The sequence below is a fragment of the Acartia tonsa genome, chromosome 13, assembly GCF_053477335.1.
Source record: "Acartia tonsa isolate MP-2025a chromosome 13, ASM5347733v1, whole genome shotgun sequence".
Classification (NCBI taxonomy): Eukaryota; Metazoa; Arthropoda; class Copepoda; order Calanoida; family Acartiidae; genus Acartia; species Acartia tonsa.
Window position 1 is genome coordinate 30669628 of NC_137272.1, and position 27282 is coordinate 30696909.

The window sequence follows — 27282 nt, forward strand, 5'->3', positions numbered from 1 at the left end:
GTTTCTCCATTTGTTGCATTTAAAACTTTGGGTACTTTTATTGAATCAAGAAATATTGGTAAAAAATATCAGTGTTCCAACGTTTTATCTAAAAATCTTAAAATGCAGAAGGAATAATTTTGTTAATCATAATTTCTTTCGAAAAATTTCTGCAAAAATTTAAAAAAAAAGGATCTTAAGAGATAGACAATGAACGATAAGTTGATATACACCCCGAAAAATGGTGATAAACAAAATTGCCCCTTATATAGATTTGAAGAATTATTGATATAAAAATATGCACACTTTATGTTTAGAACCAACGAATAATTACATTCAAATAAAGTACAAACATTTTTGAGCATAACGTGGTTATAAAACTTTTGGGTACCAGTATAATTTACATTCTAATATCCCCTTCCTTCCTGCGTTTTTCTGTATCTTTTTATCCGTTGCCTAATATGTCTTATAATCAGGGAGGAAGTGGACAATGGGCTAGAAAATTACAACGGTAAACAAAATTCTCTCTTTTTTCTTTGCTTTAAAATTTTGGATCCTAAAAAATCTAAATTATTAATGTCTAAACTTTTAAAACACTAATCTTAATCTTCAGTAGGCGAAATTTTGTTTATCATCAATGGAGATGTACATTTCTTAAATTCTTCATCTAACTTATCTTATCCCTTTATATTCCTGCAAATAATAATAATAGTTATTTCTCGCATCGTATTATGAACAGCTTTCCGCGGATATAGAATGTACAATTATAAGATTAAAACCAGTTTTTTAGCCCCGGGGTGCCGAAGGCACCGGCTATAAAAACTGGTTCAAATCTTATGATTGTACATTTTTATATATTTGTAGAAAGCTGGATATAATTCGATGCTAGACATAGTTTTTTCGTATGGATGAGAACCGGTTCCTATCCACCGGATTCGAATGAATACGAGAAATAAAATCATCTTTTTATTCTTTACTTTAAAATCTAAATTGGTTAGTTCAAATTTAGTTTCTAAACTTTTCAAAATCTTCAGATGGGGAAATTTTGTTTATCATCATAGTACAAGTACATTTCTTTATATTTCATTACCATAACCCTCCAGATTCCTGCAAATAATAATATATATTATGGTTTGTCATAAAGTTAATACTAATCTCCCCGCTGGTGTAGGATTAAGAGATTTCCTCAGGAATCTAAAGGGATAAGACAATGGCCGATAAATTTATGTACATCCCCAATGATTATACACAAAATTACCCTTTCTGTGGATTAAAATTAGTTCTTGAAATGTTTATAGACTCAATTTTATGAATCAACCAATCAAAATTCACTAAAGTCTCCAAAATGGCTAAGCCATAGAATAAGAAAACTTTTTTTAAAACTTTGGGGACTAGTGTAATAAACAGTCCATTGTCTCATCTCTCTCTGCATTTCCTGCACCCCTTATCCCCTACCCCCACCTCTTCTTTTATGGTTGTTAGCCCTCGGGTTATCCAGGAAGGTAGTGGACATTTGACTGTTTATTCCACCAGTCCCAAAAGTTTTCTTATTCGTTGATTTAACAACTTTTGGGACTTTATTGAATATTGATTGAATTGTTCATTAAATTGCGTATCCAAACGTTTCAACTATTAATTATAATTTAGAAGGGGTAATTTTGTGTATCATCATTGGGGTTGCATATTAATTTATCGGCTCTTGTCTTATCCCTTTAAATCTCTGGGGTTAGAGGATTAAAACACCGAATGCTTATAGTAGTGGAAACATATTTAAATTTTCTACAAATTCTTCCCTTTTTTATATTTTTTAATAGTAGCAAGGCTACTCTACTACTCAGAATGTCTGTCCGTCTTTCTTTAACTCTACTTTTAAATGCCTCACTTATAACATTATTATATTAAACAAATCAAGTTCATGGGACCATACAAAACTGATCATGTCTAGAATAATGCAAAGTTATATTCTGAATTTTCCGAACCAAACTGCTGTTTCGTTATGTACGGTCTAAAGAACTGACTATAAATGTAAAAAATGAATCTTTCAGAAATCTACATAATTTTTTTATGTACTCAGCATACTTCTCCCCCCCCCCCCTTAAGTACCCCTAGTGTTTTCTTGTGGCGTAGCCGCTGGTACATAAATGAATATATATTTGAATATATTGAATAAAGAAACCACTCTATCATCACAGCATGAGCTAATAAAAACAAATCTTTTCCAACCCACTTCAATATATAACCAGGATGACAACATCCATAAAATCGCAGCTCTAAAACATTAGTTCAAACGAACATAAACTTGTTGAGTGCCAGAATAATCAGAATATAAATGTATAAAAGTCGAAACAAAATTGTAAGAAAATTTGTTGAAAAACTACTTATAAAAAATTTGTTGGATAACTATATCACTTAAAAACTTGTTGTTAAAAAAAGATAAAATCAATATGTTTAAAATGGACGTTCTGACATTCTGTTAACGATTATAGAGTTGCTACGCTTTACAAAGCGTACCTTACTACAAGAGGAATTACCTTGCAAAGTTTAAAATCTACAGAACAATTCTAACATGCTTAAATTAACAAAAAAAGTAATCTGTTCCGTACAGATCGACCCTGATTATAGAAAAGATTTGCTTTTAACAAGATTAGCTATATAGTTATATAGCCCCCCCCCCTCCTTTTATTTTCCATCTTTTTAAGCCCCTTAGGGAGGATATCACCCTGCGGTTATTATCCTTGCTTTGCTCTTTTAACCTTAGCTTAACTTAACATAACATAATCAAAAAAAAATTCTATTCCTTATGTTCAATTTTTTTTTCTCTTTCTGTTTGTATGTAAATACTCAAGGAGGGAGAGAACATTGGGCTGTTTATTATACTAGTTCCCAAAGTTTTATAATAATGTTTTCATATTTGTTGACTTAACAATGGTTGGTTCATTAAATGTGGTGTCCATACGTTTCAACCACAAATTGTAATCTACAGAAAATGCAATTTTGTGTATCATGATTGTTGATGTACAATGTACATCAATTTATTGGCCATTGTCTTATCCCTGATCACTGGTAAATACTTATGTTCTAATGATAACAATATTCAGAGCTGTCTAAGTGTATTATTGTTTATCCTTCTATAACTATTCATCTATCTGTCTATCTACAGCTTACTAGCGGCTGTGCCCCTAAAGGCCTTTAAAGGCACTTTAGTAAAAGGATTTGGAGTAATCTTTCTGAGGTCAATTTCTCTTTAGGGAGGGGTACCTTTCCCTAAAATAGGATCCTATAGGAACCTTTACTGTAAAGCAGAGCAATTAGAAATTTAGGGAGATCTTTCAGTACAAATTACAGATAGTTAGTTATCCTATTATTTTATTCGAGGATAAAAATATTTTGATATCTAACCATTACTAGCGTTTTGGTCTAGCATGTTATAGTACAGGCTCCGTATTCTAGGGGAAAGATAGGGGGTATAAAAATAGATTAAAAAGATCCTGAGACCTATATGAAGCTTTACTAAGAAGTACTCAATTGAATAAGTAGGTACGCCTCTAGAGGCCTCTAGGGGTATTTTCAATATTATGTTTTAAAAGGAAAATGAAAAACGTTTTCTCTTGGGAGTGTGGAGGTGCCCTCCTTCAAAATTGTTTTTATACCTTTCCTTAACCCATTAGTATATATGCTGACAATTAAGACCATATCAGTCCAGCGGTTACAGAGATTATTTGCTACATACACACACACAAACACAACCAGTTAGCCACCCTGTTACATAAGGATTTATTTATCTAATTGCCAGCTGTTAAATGATATTATTATTACAGTGTGATCAATTTAATCCTTTTCTATTATAACAATGCAAAGTGTTATAACAGGGAGAAATATTGGACTTTAAATTACACTGGTACCCAAAGTTTTATAACCATCTTTTCTTATTTGTTGCTCTGAACTTTGGGTACTTTTTTGATTGGTTTGTAGTGTGAAGACTTTTCAACCAATAATTTATTCTAGATATGGGGTAATTTTGTTCATTATAATTGTCGATGTAAACTAATTTTTCGTCCCTCTAGATTCCTGGGTTATAATACTAACAGCTGTAACACAACCAAAATATATTTTGGTTTTTTTGATTGTTTTTTGAAAAATGTCATTAAGCAAGGATGACAGCATCCATAAGAAACATACATAGACTATATATTTAATATACAATATTACGTTAAGAAGTTTGAACAAAAATTCGTATATTTCTATCCTAAAAATTACAAAAATACAGGATACTTGATATGGACATACTTACATTTTAAGACTTGATTATTAAGATGCTTTGCTTATATCATTATGCGCAATTGTCCTTGGAATCCATAGTCAAAAATTGAAGTGAATTAGATAATTGTATAGTATACAATATTAAAGATTAAAGAGTTGCTACGCTTTACAAATTGTATCTTACTGGCACAGGAATCACAATTCCAAGTTTGAAATTAATGTGACAATTCTAACATGCCTAAATTAACGATATGAGCAGTTCATTACAGACGTACGGACCACCTTAAATGTAGCTTAGCTTTGAAAATAATAATTAACAAATATTTAAGCAAAAAATGGAAAATGATATTTTTGATTTCTAGAAAAACTTTCTTACTATGGATGTTGGTATGCTTGTTTATTTATTAGTAGCGAAGCTACTCTATAATTCACTTTGTCCGTCCGTCAGTCAGTCCGTCAGTCCGTAACGCTATGGGGGAAATGGGATTTACTCAGCCCCTATAAAAGATAGAATGCTGAAATTTTTTGACAACATTCCCATTATTAAGGAGCACAATTGACTATAAAACATCATTTGCGGTCGGACCGATTTTTAGCAGGTTTTAGGCTATTTTTATATTTTTCACATTTTTCTCCATATCTTCAGTGTTTATGGTCCGATTTTCAAAATTTTTTCAGTTACAGATATCAAAATTAAATTTCCTGTCGTTTAAAGAAACAATCATGAAGGCCAGACTGCCTTTTTAGCAGGTTTTAGGCTATTTTTATATTTTTCACATTTTTCTCCATATCTTCAGTGTATGGTCCGATTTTCAAAATTTTTTCAGTTATAGATATCAAAATTAAATTTCCCGTCTTTTAAAGAAGACAACCATGACGGCCAGACTGCCTTTTCAGCAGGTTTTAGGCTGTTTTTTTTTTATATTTTTAACATTTTTCTACATATCTTCAGTGTTTATAGTCCGATTTTCAAAATTTTTTCAGTTGTAGATATCAAAATTAAATTTCCCGTCTTTAAAGGAAATAACCATGACGGCCAGACTGCCTTTTTGGCAGGTTTTAGGCTATTTATAAATATATTTAACACTTTTTTCCATATCTTTAGTGTATATGGTCCGATTTTCCAAATTTTTAAAGTTTTTAAGGATTTGAAAATTAAATTTTTTGTCGTTTCAAGAAAACAACCATGGCGGCCAGACTGCCTTTTATCAGGTTTTTGGCTATTTTTATATGTTTTACATATTTCCCAAGATCTTTGTTTATTTTGATCCAACTTTTATGGGATATCAGTATCAAAATAATTTTTCCCATTGTTATTAGCATCTTTAATATAATTTACTTTGACCATCGTGATCATACAAAATAAAACAAGGTTTCATATTTATCTTATCCAATAAATCTATTCTTGATTTTAGTAAAAACCTTTTAAATCTACCTGTACGTATTCCCATCTACGATTTTTTGTGCTTCGCTACTTATGGATGTTGTCATCCTTGTTTAAGTATAATTTGCTTTTGCCATATAAAGATCTTAATGTTTTACTTCTAAAAATAGAGCTAAGGCCTTAACTAAATTATACTGGCCCATTACTGATTCAATTTAAAGGTCTTAGTATGTTTTTAGTAGCGAAGCTAAACTATAATTCAAAATTACCGTCCGCCCATCTGTAAGATACGCTTAAGGGAAAGCGTGATTTCCTCGGTTCTTATTCGAGATAATCGACTGAAACTTTTTTGGACATTTCATTTAGGAGATTTTTGTATCTATATATGTGAAGGCAAGAACCCAGTAAAAGTGTCTGACTATGACGTCAGAAAAAATTAACAATTAACCAATGAGAGACCGCTATATATTTTACCATTGGTCAATTACAGTGAATACTGGCTTCTCATTGGTTAATTGTTATTTTTTTCTGACGTCATAGTTCGACACTTTTACGAGGTTCTGAAGGCAAGTATCATTATTTCCCCCCCCCCCGCATATCTTGATGTTTTTGGTTTAATTTTCACAATTTATTTGGCAATTAGTATCAAAATAGATTTCCAGCCCTTCAATTTTAGTAACTATAGGTAAAAAAGTAAAAGTAGATTTTATTTAACTTTGATGATATCCTTATTTTTGTTTTTATGCTTTGCTACCTACGAATGTTGTCATCCTTGTTGCTATTTTGTCCGAATCTACTCTACAAGACTGTTTTTGCTGAAATGTCCGTCCGCGTTTCCTTAGGTACTATAGATAAAGGGAAAACGTAATTTTCTCGGCTGCTATGTAAGTTAGACAGCTGATTTTTGTGTGTAAAGAATTCCTGTATCATTGCAATTGAGCATCCAGTTAATCCATCTGTTGTCAGTAATGCTCTAAAAGACATTAAATTTACTAAAGAATTTATTATTTACTCAGCTGCTACTAAAGATAGTGTACTGACTTTTTTCCCCGGAGATTGAATTGTTATCAAGATTCATCTGATTGTTGAGATTACCTACTCTATGACAATTTTGGTGAGGCAGTAATACAAATATTTTTTTTTATAAAAATCCACTAAAGGTGCCTAGGATTTTTTTTTTATATTTCATGAAATCTTTATGTATTTTATTGTTTCGCTACTTATGGAAGCTGTAATCCTTTGTTTTTGATAGAATTACACTCTTCAAACAACCAACTCTTTGATTGCAAGACCTTTCTTAGCAAGTTCTAACAGTTCCCTATAAATTATATAGCCATTAAATATTCCAAGGCATTCTCCTAAGCATTTTTTATATTTTAGTTTGCTTTTGCAATAAGTTTTTTCACTAAACATAAAAATTGTTTGAGAAACATTTTTTTTTTTTTTTTCCAAGGATCTTACGGGATAAGCCACTAGACGATGATTTTTATACATACCCAGTAATGATAATCAAAATAACCCCTTCTGTAGATTAAATCTATGGGTAGAAAAGTTTGAACACTGCTAGCTTCGAAGCAACCAATCAAAAGCACCCAATGTTTTTGTGACAAAGAATAAGGTAACGTAGTTAAAAAACTTTGGGTACCAGTTTAATTTCCAGTCAAATGTCCCCTAACACCCTGTATTTTCTTACATATACATTAAGATATATAAGTTTTCCGGAATTTTAATGTTAGGGGGAGATTTGAAATCTGCATCAAATTTTAAGGATTTTTTATAAAATTCGTTTTTTGTATAATTCTTTTTCTAAAAGCGGAAATGCATTTTAAGTTAATTAATTTTGACCAATAGGATAGGTGGATTTTAAACTACCTGCGCTCTAATTGGTTGAAGGATGTACGCCATCCAATCAGAGCGCAGATTTTTAAAATCCACCAATCACAGATGCCAAAATTAATTAACCTAAACTGCATTTCCGCTTTTAGATAAAGAATTATAGAAAAAACTAATTTTATAAAAAATCCTTAAAATTTGATGCAGATTTCAAATCTCCCCCTAACTTTAAAATTCCGGAAAACTTATATATCTTAATATACATATAGTAACCTACTTTCTTTAGATGTTTAAATACAGTATTCCATATTTTTGCATACATTATTCTCAATTTCCATATGGTTCGTTTTGGTCCCAACTTTTAAACCACCCTGCCACACAGGGAATGAGGAGAAATTGGGCTGTTTATTACTCTAGTCCCCAAAGTTATATGATAACGTTTTCTTAATTGTTGGCTGAAGAACTTTGGTGACTTTTATTGATTTGTGATTTGTTGGTTCATTAAGTTGAGTGTCCAAACGTTTAAACCACTAATTTTAATTACAGAAGGGTTGGTTTTATGTGTCATTATTGGGGATATACATCAATTTATCAGCCATTGTCTTATCCCTTTACCACCATGTCATAACTATTGACATAAGAGCGGCATAAAATTTTAATGGTTTATGTCGACTATATGGTTTAAATAAAAAGTGGTTTCGACTGACATAATATCGACCTGCTAATTTTAAAATAAATTCTATAATACTTATATTGAGAAAATAACGACAAACTTTTTTTATAGGGCAATGATGTTAATATCCAAATTTTATTTCAAACGATGCATAACAATTCCTGTAACAAATAGGTATAAACTGAAAAGTGCTTGTCCATTTTAAACACATTTGACTTTTTAGCTCTTCATGTTATCAATTATTATATCATTTTGACAATTACTTTGACGAACAGAAAAACGCAGAATTCTGTAAAATCTGTGTCATCAAAATGTTGGTTACCATTGGGATGTATAAATTATCTAGTTGAGATACCTTTTCTAATAATATAAATAAAATAATTATTGAGAAGGAGGTCTATTAAAATTTCCAAATGGCTTTAAAAAGTTGCTGATTTTTTAGTACATTTCAGTCAGTTTATGCGATGATATATTGTCTTTATAATAGTTATAGAAAATGTTACAAAAGGATTTATGTTGTACATTTTTAAACCTTGGTTGGGAGGGTTGCAAAATTTAAGCCCCCCCCCCCCCATCCATAGGTGATGCTGATAAAAAGCATCACTGAAAGAAAGAACAATATCGTTCTATCGGTTAGCGAGATCTTATGTTACTGACAAACAGAAGACATCATGTTACTTATAAAAGGATTGGAGAATTTCTATGAAAGGTAATGGAAGGTTTAGCTGCCTTTGAAAAAAAAACAAAGAAGCTTTTCCACAAAATATCTGTCGAGCACTAAAATCCCCTACTTATAAAGAAACTGAAAATAAGAAGGCAGGTTTTTTTCTCCTATGTTGAATTCAGGGTGCCCTAACCTTCAGGTTCCCTTACCCTGTGGGGCTAGTAGTTAGCGACTTTATGGACCTTATGCCGACTTAAATTGGGTCTTTTAAAATCAACTAATAGAGGCGGGCATACTAGCACAGCCAAGTAGCAGAAAACAATTTGCTAGCAGACGAAAAAGGTCCTTGGAAAAGGGGGGCAGGTAGTTATCTGTATATACATATATACAATAGATCTGTTGTACAATAACTATCAGAAACCTTTCTTTATTTTCCAAAACACATTCCCTTTCTACAATGGTTTCTCTAACTGAATGGAATTGTTTGCTAACATTGTTAAATGTTTTTATGCTCCAAATTTCAATGCTTAATAGTTATAATCTCACATAAGCAATTGTTAAAGAGGAGTTTAAATAATAGATCCAAAGGGATAAGACAATGGCCGATAAATTGATGTACTAATTATGATTACCCCTTTTGTAGATTGCAATTAGTGGTTAAAACGTTTGGAAACTCAAATTAATGTACCAATCAAACAAAATTTAACAAGTCTCTAAAGTTGTTAGTTCTTATTAAACGTTGGGGACTAGTGTAAGAAACAGCCCATTGTCCCTCTCTCTCTCTGCAATGGAAGGAATAACCTAACTATCTAATAAAGAGGAAGGTTTTAACCCACTCTTTTCTTCCTACTCCATGATTGGCAAAGCCATATAAACCATAATATGTTGACAATGAAAGCTTTACAACATATGTATAGTATTACATTTCAAACATTTTTACAATTTACCAAAATTGTTGAATTTCACACAATTGTCCCCTCCCTCCCTGACTGGTAATCAAAGTTGTTTAAACACGTTCTGTCATTCGTTGGCTCAAAAACTTTTGGTACTTTTATTAAGTATTGAATTATTAGTTTAAACTAGCAGTGTTGAAGCATTTTAAATAAATACTTTAAATCTACAGAAGGGGTAATTTTGTTTATTATAATTGGTGATTTACACCAATTTATCGCCAATTGTCTTATCCCTTAAGATTTTAGATTTGAATAAAAGTTTAGCTGTTTAATAAAAACATATTATTTGAATTGTTGTTATTTCATATTAAGGTGTGTATTCACTACCACAAGGTGTTGCACGATAGCAATATAATACAATAGCAATTAATAAGAGGGGAATTATTAGTGATGTTAAGGGATAAGACAATGAACGATAAATTGATGTACATTCCCAGTGCTGATAAACAAAATTACACATTCTTGAAATTAAAAATATTTGTTGAAAAGTTTCGGCCTTTAATTTTCGAATAAATTCCAATCAAGATTCAATAAAAGTCACTGGTCCCAAAAGTTTTATCTTATCGGTTGGCTGAACAACTTTGGGGACTTTTATTGAATTTTGAATAGTTGAGTGTCCAAATGTTTTAACCGCCAATTCTAATTTTACAAGAAGGGTAATTTTGTGGATCATTATTGGGGATGTAGATCAATTAATCGGCCATTGTCTTATCCCTTAGAATCCCTGGAATCATGCTAATGTGGTATATGTGGGGAAGTGAATGTACACCATGTGTTATTATTATTATTGCACACCAAAGGATTAGTTTAAGAGATGAATTAAGACCACGGATATAGGGATATGTCACTAGGTGATGAATTAATTTGATTAACATATTTTTCTAGAATACTTTTTAAGGTATGGCTTCAAAACTGATTAATATCCGGTGGATAAGAAACAGTTCTCAGCCACACTGAAAAATAATGTATCGTATAGTATAAAATCCAGTTACCTACGAATATAAAAATGTACAATCATAATATTAAAACCAGTTTTGTTAGCCCTTGCCATTGGCATTTCGTGGCTAAGAAACTAGTTTTAATCATATAATTGTATATTTTTATAGCTGCGGAAAGCTGTTTATAATACGATAGATAAATAACTATTCCTACATTACTGAGTTTGAGTATGTTTTAAGTAGAATAATAAATGTTTATGCTATTTATCAACAATTCAAAATTAAACCATTCAATTTTTTCTATAGAGAAATTTCTTTTCTCATTCTTTAAATCTTTTTACGTTGTTTCTTTATTTGCATCTGGAGGCACATTACAAGACAATGGCTGATAAATTGATGCACATTTCCAATGAAGATACACAAAATTACCCCTTCTGTAGATAACAATCAGTGGTTGAAAAGTTTGGACTCTCAAGTTAATAAACTAACCAATCCAAATGAAATAGCAGTCCCCCAAGTTTTGAGCCGATGAATGAGAAATTTTTTTTTTACAAAACTTTGGGGACTGGTGCAATAAACAGCCCAATGTCTGCTCTCTCCCTGGGCACTTTAAGAAGGGCCATATAAATTCAGGGTTAAGCGATGTTTCTTAAAATTCATTTTTGATGATCGAAAGGGATAAGACAATGGATGATAAATTTCCATTGAAGATAAATTAAATTAAACAATCTGAATTTCTGAAAACTAAGAGTTTTAGTTGAAAAGTTTGGATAAGTTGCTAGTTAAATGGTACTAATCATGTACAGACAGACTTTCTTAGTCTGGAGATGCTTTGCGCACTGATAAAAAAAAATGGTTTAAAGTTACAATCGGGATCTAAAGAGATAAGACAATGGCCGACTAATTGATTTACATCCTTAATATTATTACGCAAAATTACCCCTTCTGTAGATTACAATTAGTGGTTGAAGCGTATGGACACTTAATCTGATAAACCAACCAATTAAAATTCATTAAATGTCCCCAAAGTCGTTAAGCCAAAGAATAAGAAAACGTTATTATAAAACTTTGGGGACTTGTGTAATAAACAGCCCATTGTCTTCTCTCTCTCTGGCAAAATTTTCAAGTTTTATCCATGATAATTATATCCATTTGTAAAATGAGTGTCATAGCAGGCCTTGCACATTAAGGTGTATAGCAAATCTAATTTAATTATGTTTATACTTATATAGCTGGCTCATATTCAGAGAGGGAGAGGACATTGGAAATTTAATTATACTGGTACCCAAAGTTTTACCAACATAATATTTAGTTTGTTTACCTAAAAGCTTTGGGATACTTTTATTAATTACTGATTGGGTTGTATAAACCTCAGGCGTCAAAACCTTTACATAAATAATTAAATTTCGCATAATGGTTACTTTTGTTTACTTTAAATGGGGAGGTACACCAATATATCAATTGTATCATCCCTAAAAATCCATGCAGTTATTGTACACTGTGAAAAATAATTCCCAATCTAAAATCTTTTTCATTACATAAAAACTTTTTCCCTTCGTAAAACCATAATTTCTCTAAAAATGTTTCCTAAGACAGTATGGGCTATTATATCCATTTATATCAATTAAAAGAATAAAATATTGGGAAATATCATTATTCATTTCTAATATTTTTCTAATTAAAAATTTTAGCTATAATTTTATATTTTTACAGTGTATATTTTAAAAAGGTATGTTTCATATAGCAAGGACTTTTATATAACCATTGTAGATGTAATATGATGGATGAAAGGTTAGGTAGCTTATTTTACCCAGCAACAAATAAAAACATGTCTTTGTTAAACCTGGGATCATGGAAAGAAAACAAAGTAGCGGATTTTGTAGTATTTTCAGAGTTGCTTTTTATAGGTTATTTAGGTTAGGTTAGATAAGGTTAGGTAAATGTTAATGATTGCTCCGCAGGGTTAGAAAATAAACCCCCTGCAGGGGCTAGAAATAATAGAAAAGCGTATGTGAAAATACGACGAAACCTGCTACTTCGTTTCTTTCCATGATTCAAAACCTGTAGCCATTTAAATTTTTTTTTTAATGACAGTTTTACTAATTGATAAAGTGGCTGCGCTATTTGGATATCATTAATCTTGTTGATTTCATGTAGATTTCAGTGATAGGACAATGGCTAAGATATTTTTCTATCAAATGATTTCAAAATATTGTAGCATAGGGTAATTTGGAAAGGGAGGATAATAAATGTTGATAAATGTTCTCTCTTATATTTTTTTTCTGCTATTGTATTGTCCATCCAAGGCAAAACTGGAACCTGCGCGGGTTTCCCTTAAAGTGCATAGGCGAGCACTGAAAACCCGACCTTCTCCACTTTTTTTTCTGAAATAAATTGAAAATAAGAAAAAGAGATGTTTGTGTTTTACTTATGTTAGGTTAGGTTATATTTAAAGTGGACCCACAGAGTTAGAGCACCAAATTTATAGACCCACAGGGTTATTGCCCTACACAGACATTAGGCCTAAAGAAAAAAATAGCCCTTACACATTATTTAAATTTTTCTTCAAAATATAATGAGAGGGGGTTTCAATGCTCGCAAGGCATTTTAAGGGAAAGAACTGTCGATCCCTATAACTTATGCTAAACATACCATATAAGAAAAGCATACAAAAATACCAAGGAGATCTAAAACAATGCGCGCATTTTTTGCTCACATCAAATGTTGCTAAAAGCTTCAGTAAACTATTTAGTGAAGTTTTAAAAAGGAATATGGAAGGGTAGAAAAATAGTCTAAAACCTTGTTATATAGCATTAGAAAGGTCTTTAAATTTTTTTTTGAAGTTTTAAGCAACATTACATAAAAGCGTATAGATCCGAGAGAGAGAGAGAGGGGACAATGGGGTGTTTACTACACTAGTCCCCAAAGTTTTATAACAACGTTTTCTAATTCGTTGGCCTAACAACTTTGGGAACTTTTCTTGAATTATGATTAGTTGATTTATTAGGTTGAGTTTAAACGTTTTAGATATCAATTGTATAATCTACAGGTAATTTTGTTCAGCATTATCGAGAATGAACATCAATTTATAGGCCATTGTCTTATCCCTTTAGATCCCTACATTACATCAAAGATAATACATGGTTCCAAAAACTTAATAGTAAATTTAGTATTGTAGTCTTAAAAATTATACTATAGAACAGAATCCTTGTGTAATTCTAATGAAATATAAATTTACAGAAGCCGCTATGCTAAAAATGTTGCAAATTAATTGATGCAAAAACTCGTGGTCTAAAATATTTTGGTATTGGCCTCAGCTCCATAAATTGCTACGCGTTGGGACTTTCCTGTTTAGATTGATTGAACCACATGAGTCCTAACTCAAATTAGGATGTAGACAGCTTTCCGCGGATATCAAAATAAAAAGATTAAAAACCAGTTTGTTAGCCTCGAGTGGCCGAAACTGCTATTAATTTTATTGGTTTATTTTAATATTCGAGGAAAATTGTCTGTAATACAATGCTATACATGATTTTTAAATATTGCTGAGGACCGGTTCTAATCCAGCGGATATCAATCGGTTTCGAAGCCATACTAGAAAAAGGATTAAAAAGAAATATTTTTTTTTACACATCGTTAAATAAAGATATTATTGCAGTTATTAACTGAAACAATAAGGCAACTGCAAAAAGAGACACAGTAATACATATAAAAAGTTTAGAAGTAATAGGACTATTCTATCCGTCATTAAAAAATGAGGAGCGGTCCTGTAAAGCCTTAGAGGATATTACAATTGGTTGTAGTAAATAAATCAGATTTAGAGCAATCAAATAAATTATAATCAGTTTCTAGTTTTAGGAAGAGGCTAATCTATAGATATGTCCACACGTCTGTCACTTTTTCAAGAAGTATGTGATTTTGTTAAAATTAGGATAAGATACAGGGTGCACCAAATAAAGAGTAAAGGTCATACGTAGAGAAGCTCTGGAATAAACCTTACAATTTCAAAAACTAGAGCTTATAGCAGTTATGTATAACGGTATTAACACAAAAGGCGCAATTATTATTTTTAAAATGGTGCACATTTTTTGGAAACCCTGTAGCTGCAAACAGCATAGATTTTGGTTTCTTTTAATGGAATATAAAAACGTCTTTTTTTAAAGTGGTGCCTATTACACATCTAAAATTTGGGTAAATTACTTATACTTTAGGTTTTGATTACTTTTAAAAGAACTCTAATGTATTTTTTATTCTATATTTCCATACTTAAAATATATGTAGGCATGTATGTATAGATTTTATCAAGCCTATTATAAAACATTGAAAATTAAAGCAAGATTTATCTTTTTTTTTAAACTATTGGCTCAGCGAAAAGTAAGAAAAGTGGCAAAATATGTCTTAAAATCATCATATATTAGTCTTAAAACATCATGGGTCCCCTATAAAGCTTCCCTAAAGTGAAGACCTCAATGTAAGTTCGTATATAAAATTTATAGATAAAACATTCAGACACAATTATTGACAATGGCAAATAAATTTATGTACATCCCCAATGATGATACACAAAATTACCCCTTCTGTAGATTAAAATAAATGGTTGAAACATTTGGACACTCAACTTTATGAATCCACAAATTAAAATTCACAAAGTCCTTAAAGTTGTTAAGTCAAAGAAAACGTTATTGTAAACCTTTTTTTTGTTTAAATTTAGACACTACCCTATTTTACCAAAATGTGTACACTTTCTAACCAATATTGTGTTTGGATTGTTCCTTTATTGTGTTTCTATTGGTCTGATAAAGATATTGATAATCTATGATTATTTATCTTAAATCTTTTCGTTTAAAATTTATCCTTTGTGTTTAACAGAATATTAATCTCTTCCTTTTATATCAGGGATCTCAAGGGATAAGACAATGGATGAAAGATTGATGAACATCTCCCAAAAAATCCCCTCCATAGATGGGTTTTTAATAAATGCCGCGTTTTTTCGACAATTTTTCGACATTGATTGATTGAACGAAGACGATGGGAGAGCATACAACATAAGAATTTAAAATTTTATAATTGTTATTTTAGCCATACAACTTAAATCCATTTTCGCTGCATATTTATCAATGCATCTTTTTAGATCTGTATTAGACTTTATACAAATGGCCAAAATAATAATTTTAAAATTTTGAATACTTAAGTTGTATACTCTGCTAAAAACCTTATTCCATCTTGAAGATTAATGCCCCGTACAATTTTAACAGAGTATACAACTTGAAAATTCAAATTTTAAATTATTATTTAGCCATTTGTATAATGTCTAACACAGCTCTAAAAAGACGCATTAATAAATATGCAGCGAAAATGGATTTAAGTTGTATTAGACATTATACAAATGGCTAAAATAATAATTTTAAAATTTTGAATTCTTATGTTGTATACTCTCCCATCGTCTTCGTTCAATCAATCAATGTCTAAAAAATTGTCGAAAAAACGCGGCATTTATTAAAAACCCATCTCTGTAAATCAAAATAGATAGCCTGATATCTAGTTGCCGAATGTGTACGCAGTTTCCTGAGTGTTTCCTCATCCTAGCTCAATATTTACTACTAGCTAAAAAAGCTTCAAACTTCAAAAAAAAAAATCAAAATTTAAAAAATTCAAATTTATAATGTATATTGTATAAATCGTTTACACATTCAGATTTTGATTTTTTTAAGGGAAGTTTGAAGATTTGTAGCTAGTAGTAAATATTGAGCGAGGATGAGGAAACACCCAGGAAACTGCGTACACTTTCGGCAACTAGATATCAGGCTATCTCAAAATAAGATGGGTTAAATAAAAATTAAGTTAACAATTGAGATATCGTAATATTTGTGCATCAGTAAATTTTCAGTCCAATGTCCCCTTCCTCCCTGTAGAATTTGCATTGTCCTATTATCATTATCAGGGAGAGTGGAAAATGGGCTGTTTATTACACTTGTTTCCAAAGTTTTATAATAGCGTTTTCTCATTTGTTGGCTTTACATCTTTGGGGACTTCAGTGAATTCTGACTGTTTGGATCATTAAGTTGAGTGTCCAAACGTTTCAATCATTAAATTTAATCTACAGTAGGGGTAATGTTATGCACATCAATTTATTCGCCATTGTCTTATCCCTTTAGATCCCTGATTATTATTGAGATACTATCAGTCATAATGTTTTCAATACACTGATCAAAATATCTTTGTCCTGCCCTGTTTTGTTAAAGATCGATTACAATAAATAGTTGCAATACAAAACAATTTAACGTGTTATTTTTTAAAAACTTTTTTAACGTCAATTTTTAATGTGATAAAATTATTCGATCTATTTTTTAAATGCTGATTCCTAGGACAACAAATACAATGTTGTAAGTGAAGCAGCTCTATAATCAAGTCCTAAAATATAATTATGTTCTTTAACATTAACCTGTATTTAGGCATTTTTTTTTATACAAATTTACTTACAATTCAGTTTAGACATTTATACATTTCTATTCTGAATATTTAGTTATTTAACACTCTGCAAATGGTAATGTTGTCCTACCGTTATAGAGGTTCGTTTTATAGATGATGATGTCATCCATGTTTAATAATTTTTCAAATTCATAAGAATTGTCCTTTTAAAATGTGTAAACTTATGAAATTCTATAATTTATGTAAGGCAGAGAGCGAGGGGATAATTTGATGTTGTGAATTTTGATTGTTTGGTAAAATATGTTAGAGGTTCGAACGTTTTAACTTCTTATTTTAATCGAGAGAAGGTGTAATTTTGTGTAACATCATTAGGGATGTACAATGTACATCAATTCATCGACCATTGTCTTATCCCTTTAGATCCCGGTATATACAGCAAGGTCACATTGTAAAGCCTTTCATTTAATTACATTAGTCTATATTTATTTTTTGGGTGGCTTTAAACTTCTTTTTAGTTGATATATTTAGGGATAAATATGAATTCCATAAAAAATTGTACCAAAATTTATAATTATAATATATTAATTGTATTATCTTATTATGTTTCCTTCTGAATGAAAAATATTAACATTTTTTTTCATTAATATATTTTTTTTAAAGGTACGTTTAACATGATTTCACTAGTTAGCTGGTTAGTTGAGCCTAGTCTTAACGTTAATTTGAAAGCAAACTATAAAAAAATGCAAATGTAAAATAAAGTATCTTAAAATGGTAGAAATGGACTATATGTTGGCTAGGAAATTATTTCAGATAGGAGTATCTATCATCTTTGTTTATCAAGCCCAGGTATGTACCCAGCTTATGTATCTTACGATGAAAAATTTGCTATTTGATAAGAAATGTCATGGCAAATTGCATGGTTGCAGCTGAGAACAAATAAGAAGACCCTAAAATGCAAAAAAAATAATTTATTTTTAGTCAGATCTCTGGAAGTATTTTCAATACCCAGTGGTCATACAGACATCAACAGTTCAGTTCAATCAACTAGAACTGCCTCTACCAACTATCTACATCTGTTACATAGACACATTTGACTTTGACTTGGCTAAAGACCATGGATACAAATATCTATCCTCTTTCCTAGCTGGTAGAATAGGAAGCAACAGTACTCCTCCTTCTTGGACAGGTCAAATTATATGTTTTTCAAATTTTAAACAATCAAATGATATCTATGATACAAAGTAGAATGATGACTGTCTGTCCATCTATCCGTCCGTGCGTTCCTTAAAATTTAATGGTAATGTGGTGGTTTTAGGATATTTTCTTGGGGGGGTGGGACACCCTCAAACCTCCCATTTTTTTTAAATTACCTCTTGGGGCAAATCCCCTAGAGGCTAGGGGTAAAGCCGCTGGTTGCTTAATATTTGTTTAAAGGAATTAAGAATGACTACACATATGAAGATCTAAGAAATATTCTTTTTGAAACTAACTTCACTCAGGTATGATATCAAGTATATTTTTATATTTATCAGAAAGAATACCAATATCTTAAAATCAATGGTTAGGTTAAAGTTTCTGATGGAGACACAAACATGATTTTCTTTCCACATTCTGGATACTGTCTAAAAATTACAGGTTTTCCTTCATTTTTTTACCAACCAATCACAAAACATTTAATAACAATCTATCATCAGCTTGTAATGGATATAAGGTTAAGTAACATCTAATAGACAACAAATCCTTTGAATGCACATCTATTGTCTGAAAGTCTGAAAGGTAATGAGAAGCGCCTTTCTATTGGCAAAGTCATTCCTCCAGTCCTCATTATTAGTGTTACTTGCCAGATGGCTCTAGTATAAACCGGAGTGGACCAGACTCAAACCTGACACCTCTCATACAACAAGTAGGCATGTTACATAAATATTGCGGGTTTTATACATTCAATAAATAACTCCTGATAATGTTGATGCATGTTGTATAATAATAATAAGAATAGTTATTTATTGCATTGTATTATAAACAGCATTCCGCGGTTATTTCTATACATTATTTTTCAGTATGGCTGAAATCCGATTCTAATCCAGGGGATATTAATCGGTTGCAAAACAATACTGGAAAAATTATTATTAGGTTATAACCTTAAAAATGGTGTTACTGTGAAAACAAAGTCAAAGGAAGTAAGAGTTTACATAGCGCCAGGTAAGATTATTTTTTTTCAAATCATGAACCTAGTAATAGTGTCTGACTGATTATGACGTAAGAAAAAAAAATTAGCCAATGAGAGGTCATTATTGACCAATGGTAAAATTTATAGTGGCCTCTCATTGGCTAATTTTTTTTCTTACGTCATATTCAGTCAGACACTATTACTAGGTTCTCAAATCATATGTGAGAATATGTACAGAAATATTAATAAAACCTTTACTTAGATCAAGTACATGCCAACTCACTTACAATGGACAGAAGCCCGGAGGCTGCTGTTTCAATAGGTCCACTTGGTCACATATTTTCTACATACAAGGCTATTGAAATCACTTTTCAAGTTGAGGATCATGAAATACTTGATGGTGACACCTGTACTGATTATACCAAGATGGATGATGACTACAATGAATGTGTAGTTGCTCACTTTAAGGAACAACTAAAATCTACATATGGATGCAACAATATGCCCCCTTGGATGAATGCTACCTGTAATGACATTTTTAAGAAAGATGCTGATCTTGATCCTACTAATCTTGATAATGCTTGGGCTGATATTGACAAGCTTACTGATGGTCTGACAATTGAGGCAATGCACAAATGTAAACCTCCCTGCAAGAGGTAGGAAAATTTAAATCTGTGGCAAAGAGTAGTTATTTCTGGCATCGTATTGTAAACAGCTTTTCACAGATATAAAATGTACAATTGAAAGTCCATTACAAGATTAAAATCAGTTTTTTAGCTTGGAGAGGCCTAACACATCTGTCTTGAAGTGTAAATGGAAAACAAAAAATGTCTGCCCTATAAAAAGAAAACAAAAGTTTTAGACATTTATATCAAGATTAAATCCTAAAATTTTAAAAATATTCTAACGAGGTTTTCTTGAGAAAATTAGATTTGAAAGTTTAGATTACAGCATAATCATGACAAGAAAAGCAAAGATTATTTATTTAAAATTTTGAACAACTTTGCTCTTAGGAAGGCTTTCATAAAACCTCTCTATATATGATTTATTTAAGGCTGAATTTCCGTGACCTTAACAAAGCAACTGATAAAAATGGCCATTAATTAACTCCCTTCAGGAGTGGTTTTATTAAGAACTTTATAAAAGCAAACTTGTTCAAAATTTTAGATAATCTTTGCTTTTCTGATTATGCGGTAACTCCTAGGATATGAAAATTGAACTTGAAATTTTCAAATCTAATTTTCTCAAAAAACCCTCGTTAGAATATTTTGAAAATTTCAGGATTTAATCTTGATATAAATGTCTAAAACTTTTATTTTCTTCTTATAGGGCAGACATTTTTTGTTTTCCATTTAACTTCAAGAAATATGTGCTAAGTCAATGGCTTTATTTTTTATTCATAGAAAACAAGATATAATACGATGCCAGACATAATTTTTCAGTATGGCTGGAAACTGTTTCTAATCCACTGGATACTAATTAGTTTCGAAGCAATACAGGAAAATCAGTTATCAGGTGTTGTAGGCAAAGCTTTCTGTGACTACATCTATTGGTCAGAAGTATTTATTGGTTATTTTTTGGGGCTATAAGTGACTGCAAATTTAGAGGGTTGTCCTTCCTAAAAAATGGATCATTGCATCTATATATTTGTTGGATGATGCTTTCTCAAAGCCCTACCAGAATAGAACAGGTCTGACTGAGCTGAACACAGTAAAAGTGTCTGACTGATTATGACGTAACAAAAAAAATTAGCCAATGAGAGGCCATTATCGACCAATGGTAAAATTTATAGTGGCCTCTCATTGGCTAATTTTTATTGTTACGTCATAATTAGTCAGACACTTTTACTGTGTTCGACTGAGCTTAATCTTCATATCACACTTCTGATGCCTCTAGTGAGCCAATATTGTAAGCAGCTCAACTAATAGCGCTAATTAAATCAAAATTGCAGTGGTGATTCGGGAAACAACCGCCAGCTTGCTGGCATTGCAAAATAACTAATGCAGCTGAGATAGTGGGTGTTTCCTTATTTACCACTGCCATTTTGATCCATGTTTTATTGGCAGCACTAGTAGTGGCATTACCAGTAGTGGCAGCAATAAATGTATAAAGATTTAGCGCTCTGAAAATAAGGTAACAAACGTCCTCTTTCATAGTTATGTCATTTTGTATTTTAGACTTACATTCAAACTGAAGGAACGAATAAATTTCCCTCTGTCCAAGCATGAGGCCACTCTTAAACTCATTACAAATGAGAACACAGTTAAAGTTCTTAAGATAAGTATTTTATTTTTCTGCATTCCCAACTAGTCTATTCTTTGACAAATTTTCAATGGTCGGAAGAAAATGTAGTATGAAAGCGACAATAAATACATTGTAGGTTTTTTTTTCTGATATTCATTCCAGTTCTATGACAACAGATTTTGATGCAACAGATTCCAAAATGTAAATTTTTAGTCCGACATGCCGGGAAACAGTAAAAGTGTCTGACTATGACGTCAGAAAAAATTAACAATTAACCAATGAGAAGCCAGTATTCACAATGGTAAAATATATAGCGGCCTCTCATTGGTTAATTGTTAATTTTTTCTGACGTCATAGTCAGACACTTTTACTGTTTTCACTACGTCTTTATATAATAGCAATTTTTTTGTCGTAGAATAGCGAGCTGGGTTTAATTAATTGTAAATTGTTTTTTTGATTAAAAAGTAAATATGTTGCTCATAGGCATTCTGGGGAAAATGGTTAGAAGAACCCCTGGACAAGCTATACTTTCAACTTTTGTTCAATTATGATATGCTCTTTGGGAGTTTGGGGGGGGGGGGAGCGGGATGTTGATCAAACACCTAAGTGTAAACGTAGAACAATGTACTGTAAATTGTGACCAAAACTTTAATGAATTTTTATAGGCAACATACAGCTTTGATGTATTTTCTCTGGTGGTTGCAATTGGAAGTGAACTTAGTTTATGGCTTGGATTCTCTGCCATACATTTTTTCGACTTTGGTAAATTGTCTTGGTGCTTTTGCTTAAAGTTGCTAGCAAGCACAGAAAACCCAACCAAAACCAAACTATCTTCTACCAACTTTGCCTTTTTACTTAATTTAACCCAAACTAAAAAAATAAATACAAAAAACTGCCATCCTAATTATCAAAATATTTAAAAGTTTGGAAGCGGGATGGGGAAAATTTGTGTGCTCGACTAGGTACTTTGAGTAAAGCTACCTAATATTTCTATTTATTATTACTAATAAGTATCACAGGAAACAACTAAGGAAATCATGTCATCAATTACAGTTTGGATAATCTGATATTGAAGTAGCCAAAAAAGTTTTCTTCATAAAATTGTAAAAAAAAGGTTAAAAATTATGTTGATCCTACTATAAGCAAGTCCAACCGGATAGTTTCAATATCTATTATCCAGCTGAATGTCGAAAATTGCCAGACATCCGGACAAGCTGGATATCCAGACGAACCCTTATCCAAATATCAATTAATAATTGATGTAAAATAAGATATTCTTTTAATTTAAGGAGTTAATGTTTGGTGGAAACTAAAGAAAATTCTTTAGTAGTTGAAGAATAATATATATTTAGTAATAAATTCATTATATATTTGCAAATCATTGTTATAACAATTATGATTTTAATATAATAAAATCTTTAAAATGTTGTTTTAAAATCTCTTTATATAATTGTTCCATTTTTCTGACTTATGAAGGAACCCTAGGACGATTAGACACTATATTATAAGCAAGGCATCTCTATAGTCAAATCTTAAAATCTAAGTATGTCCTAATTTAACATCCTGTAAATTTGGGATAGATATATACAAATTTTTTGTTAAGACTAATTATTGCTGAATATTAAAATGCGTTGTTACTTTTAATCTATATATATTTGTTTGACTGTATGAAAAATTTCTCAATAAGGCTGCCACTTATAGAGATGCTATTCACCCTATTAAATCTTTCTAGTTGAACAAAAGATTACTTAAAAGACTTAAGTTTACATTTCATTATAATAAATAAATAAACATTTTAGTTTAAACAAGGATCTTAATGTCCGAAAACGTATCAAAGGCAGGATTTAAAAAGAAATACTTTCTGGCTATATAAACTTTTTAGTATATTTTAAATGAATGAGGAGATATGGGACTGTAAAATATCCAAAAGTTTTGGAAACACCTTTTATCATTCGTTGGCTTTAAAAATGTGAGTAATCTATATATATATTTTGATTTATTTAATCAATCTAACAGTGTCTACGGCACAACCAAACACTTTTTTTTTTTTTGGGGGGGGGGGGTTAAACACCCTTTTAATCCCCCCCCCCCTTGACGTCCCTGAACATACACATAACATTTTTTCTTAAGTGTAAGACTATTACATGCATATTTAGTATTATCTATAATACAAATTAGAACGATGTTTGTTTATCTGTTTGTTTGTCTGTCAGTTTGTTTGTTTGTAGCGAAGGATCTCGCTAACCGCTGAACCGATCGGCTAGGGGCGAAGCTGCTAGTCTATAATACAAAGTAGAACGATGTTTGTCTGTCTGTTTGTTTGTCTGTCTGTCTGTCTATTTGTTTGTCTGTCTGTCTGTTTGTTGCGAAGGAACCTCTGAACCGATCGGGTTCCCCTTTACAGGGTAGCTTCTCATAGGTCCCGGGAAGGTTTATAACTATTTTCTTGGGGGGTGGAACACCCCTAACCCCCTTAAAAATGAAAAATACCCCCCCCCCCCAAAAAATAAGAAATTCATTTTAAAACTAAAATTAAAATAGTGGGGTGGACTACCCCCCCCCTCCAAAAAAAAAAAAAATTCCCCCCCAAAGAAGTTTTTTTTACATTCTTATTTTAAATCTAAAATTCGAAAATTTGGTTTTATCAAACCTCTTGGGGCCAAAGCCCCTAGAGGAAAGGGGCGAAGCCGCTAGTTATGTATAGAGTAGCTGATAACTAATGATAAATAAACATTTTATTTTAAACAAATGAGAAGTTACGTCTAGTGAGGTCTAGACACTTTTTAAAGGATTAAAACATTAAAAAGGCTTCTTTTAGGGTTGCATCGATTTTTAATTACCTAAATTCATCTGTTTTAAATTCTTTTATTGAGAATTTTTTGAGGGGGAAAGGCATTTCCTTACTTATTTTCAAAGTCTCATATGACGCGTTCTGGTAAAGACTCGAACCCTACAACTTCCCGACAGCAAGCAGACAAATTAGTATTTACCAAGGATCTAAAGGGATAAGACAATGACCTATAAATAAATGTACATCCTTAATGATAATACACAAAATTTACCCTTCTGTAGATTACAATCAGTGGTTGATACGTTTAAAAACTCAACTAAATGAAACAACCAATCAAAATTCAATAAAAGTCCCCAAGGTTGTTAGACAAACAAATACGAAAACATTATTATGAGAGGGGCTAGTGTAATAGACAGCCCAGTGTCCCCTCCCTCCCTCTGTTTTTTTTTTAGATATTTAAGTAATGATTAAAATTAGACAGTGTCCCCTCCCTCCCTCTGTTTTTTTTAGATATTTAAGTAATGATTAAAATTTTTTTTCTTCAAAAATCGTAACAACCCTAATAAAAAGGCCTAAAATAAATACACTGATAAAAATCTAACACACTTCTAGCCGTACTTCTAAAAAAACATATGAAAGCATTTTCAAACAAAAATTAAAAAGGTTTTGGGGTATAAAACTAAATCTAGACTATGTTAGTACTGTCTAGACTGAGTAGATCCTGTGATTCTAGATTTCATATATATTATTAGGTCTAGACTATGTTTATACTGTAAAGTCTAAACTGAGTAGATCCTGTGATTCTAGATTTTATATGTACCATTAGGTCTAGACTATATGTATACTGTAGAGTCTAGACTGAGTAGATCCTGTGATTCTAGATTTCATATGTACCATTAGGTCTAGACTGAGTAGATCCTGTGGTTCTAGATTTCATATGTACCATTAGGTCTAGACTGAGTAGATCCTGTGATTCTAAATTTCATATGTACCATTAGGTCTAGACTGAGTAGATCCTGTGATTCTAGATTTCATATGTACCATTAGGTCTAGACTGAGTAGATCCTGTGATTCTAGATTTCATATAAACCATTAGGTCTAGACTGAGTAGATCCTGTGGTTCTAGATTTCATATGTACCATTAGGTCTAGACTGAGTAGATCCTGTGATTCTAAATTTCATATGTACCATTAGGTCTAGACTGAGTAGATCCTGTGATTCTAGATTTCATATGTACCATTAGGTCTAGACTGAGTAGATCCTGTTATTCTAGATTTCATATAAACCATTAGGTCTAGACTGAGTAGATCCTGTGATTCTAGATTTCATATATACCATTAGGTCTAGACTGAGTAGATCCTGTGATTCTAGATTTCATATATACCATTAGGTCTAGACTGAGTAGATCCTGTGATTCTAGATTTCATATGTACTATTAGGTCTAGACGGAGTAGATCCTGTGATTCTAGATTTCATATATACCATTAGGTCTAGACTATGTACCTTAAAAGTAAAGATAATGCACTTCTAAAGCGTATTTATTCACGAAGGGTAGCTTTTTGATACATTTAAAAGTACTAACTATTTCATGCTAAATTTTCAGAATTTTTGAAAATCCACCATGCATTGTTTTCTTGACATTATGTTAGCTTTGAAAGTGAGAATTAGTCTGAAAAACATTGTTTAAAGTGAGACAGCGTAAAGTGGCACAAAATAAAATGACGTCATACAATAAAGTTGACCAATGAGAGGCCAGTATACAACTGTAATTGACCAATGGGAAAATTTATGCTGGCCTCTCATTGGTTATTTTATCGTATGACGTCATTTTTTGGTGCCATGTTACGCTGTCTCTTTAAAGTTTTAAATTAGATGATTCTTTTGAATTCAATATCTTCAAAAAATGAAATCACGTCGTATTACAGACAATTTTCCATGAATAAAAAGTTAAAAATTATAAAATTAATACCAGTTTTGTTAGAACTGGCCTTCAGACCAGGGGCGTCCAAGCTTTTTTTTTTGGGGGGGGGTAAAAAAATTTAGGGGGGGGGGTAAAATGGCGCGCGAAGCGCGCGGAAATTTTTTTTTTAATTACCCCCCCCAAACTAATTTACCCCGGGGGTAAAATTTTTGGGGGGGGTAATTTAATTATGTAAAAAAAGCACCTACCTAATCTATTGTAGTAAGTAAGGTTTATTTGACTATAGCTTCAGATTTCATTACTTTTAATACTGAGTTCTCCTTTTTAGGAAAGCTTCAGGGGGGCCAATTGCTTAACCATGTGGGGCAATCACCTAAACCAATATAACCTATCCTAAAATAAACTATCAAAAGCCATTTTAAAAATACGACGAATTGCCACGATGCAAATTATGTAAAAGACAATAAAAAGAGAGAGAAACAATTTAACAACAAACAACTTATGTTTCATGTAATTTTCTGTCAATCGATTAGAACATGGAGATAAATGTCATTTAATGAAGATATGTCAAAATAATAAAGATTTCGCCTAGCAACTGACTTGGCCCAGCCCTACCCTAAAGATTTTATGACTGACTGACAGTTTGCAATGATATAAAGCTTGATATTTCAACGACTAATGTACTACTTATTTTATTTTTGGTAACACAGTTCACCAAAATAACTTTAAATCTTTTTTTTCAATTAAAATATAACTTCACTTTTTTATTCTCGTTTAGCGTGTATGATGAAATTTGTAAACAATAACAATCTGTCTGCTATGAACGTATTCGTAAGAAACCTGTTTTTTGGAAGCCGGTTTAAATGTCGTTTTCAAGATCTGATTTAATTGAAACATTAGGATATACTTTTCATTAACTATTAGGAGACCAAACGAGGAACATAAAATATATTACACCTCAAGGCTCGAGTCACACTATGACTTTTTTTAGGGGGGGGGGGGGCGGGGATTACTCCCTCCATCCCCCCCAAAAAAATTTTCAGTAA

At 31.5% G+C, this 27282-nt stretch overlaps 1 protein-coding gene across 1 annotated transcript; it reads left to right on the forward strand.

Moving 5' to 3' along the window:
- The first annotated feature begins 19548 nt into the window (after window positions 1–19548).
- On the forward strand, window positions 19549–21614 carry LOC145335352 (uncharacterized). The gene is made up of 2 exons (XM_080181088.1): window positions 19549–19936; window positions 21458–21614. The coding sequence occupies exons 1-2, from the start codon at window positions 19569–19571 to the stop codon at window positions 21588–21590; spliced, it is 501 nt and encodes a 166-aa protein (XP_080037214.1). The 5' UTR covers window positions 19549–19568; the 3' UTR covers window positions 21591–21614.
- Window positions 21615–27282: the final 5668 nt, after the last annotated feature.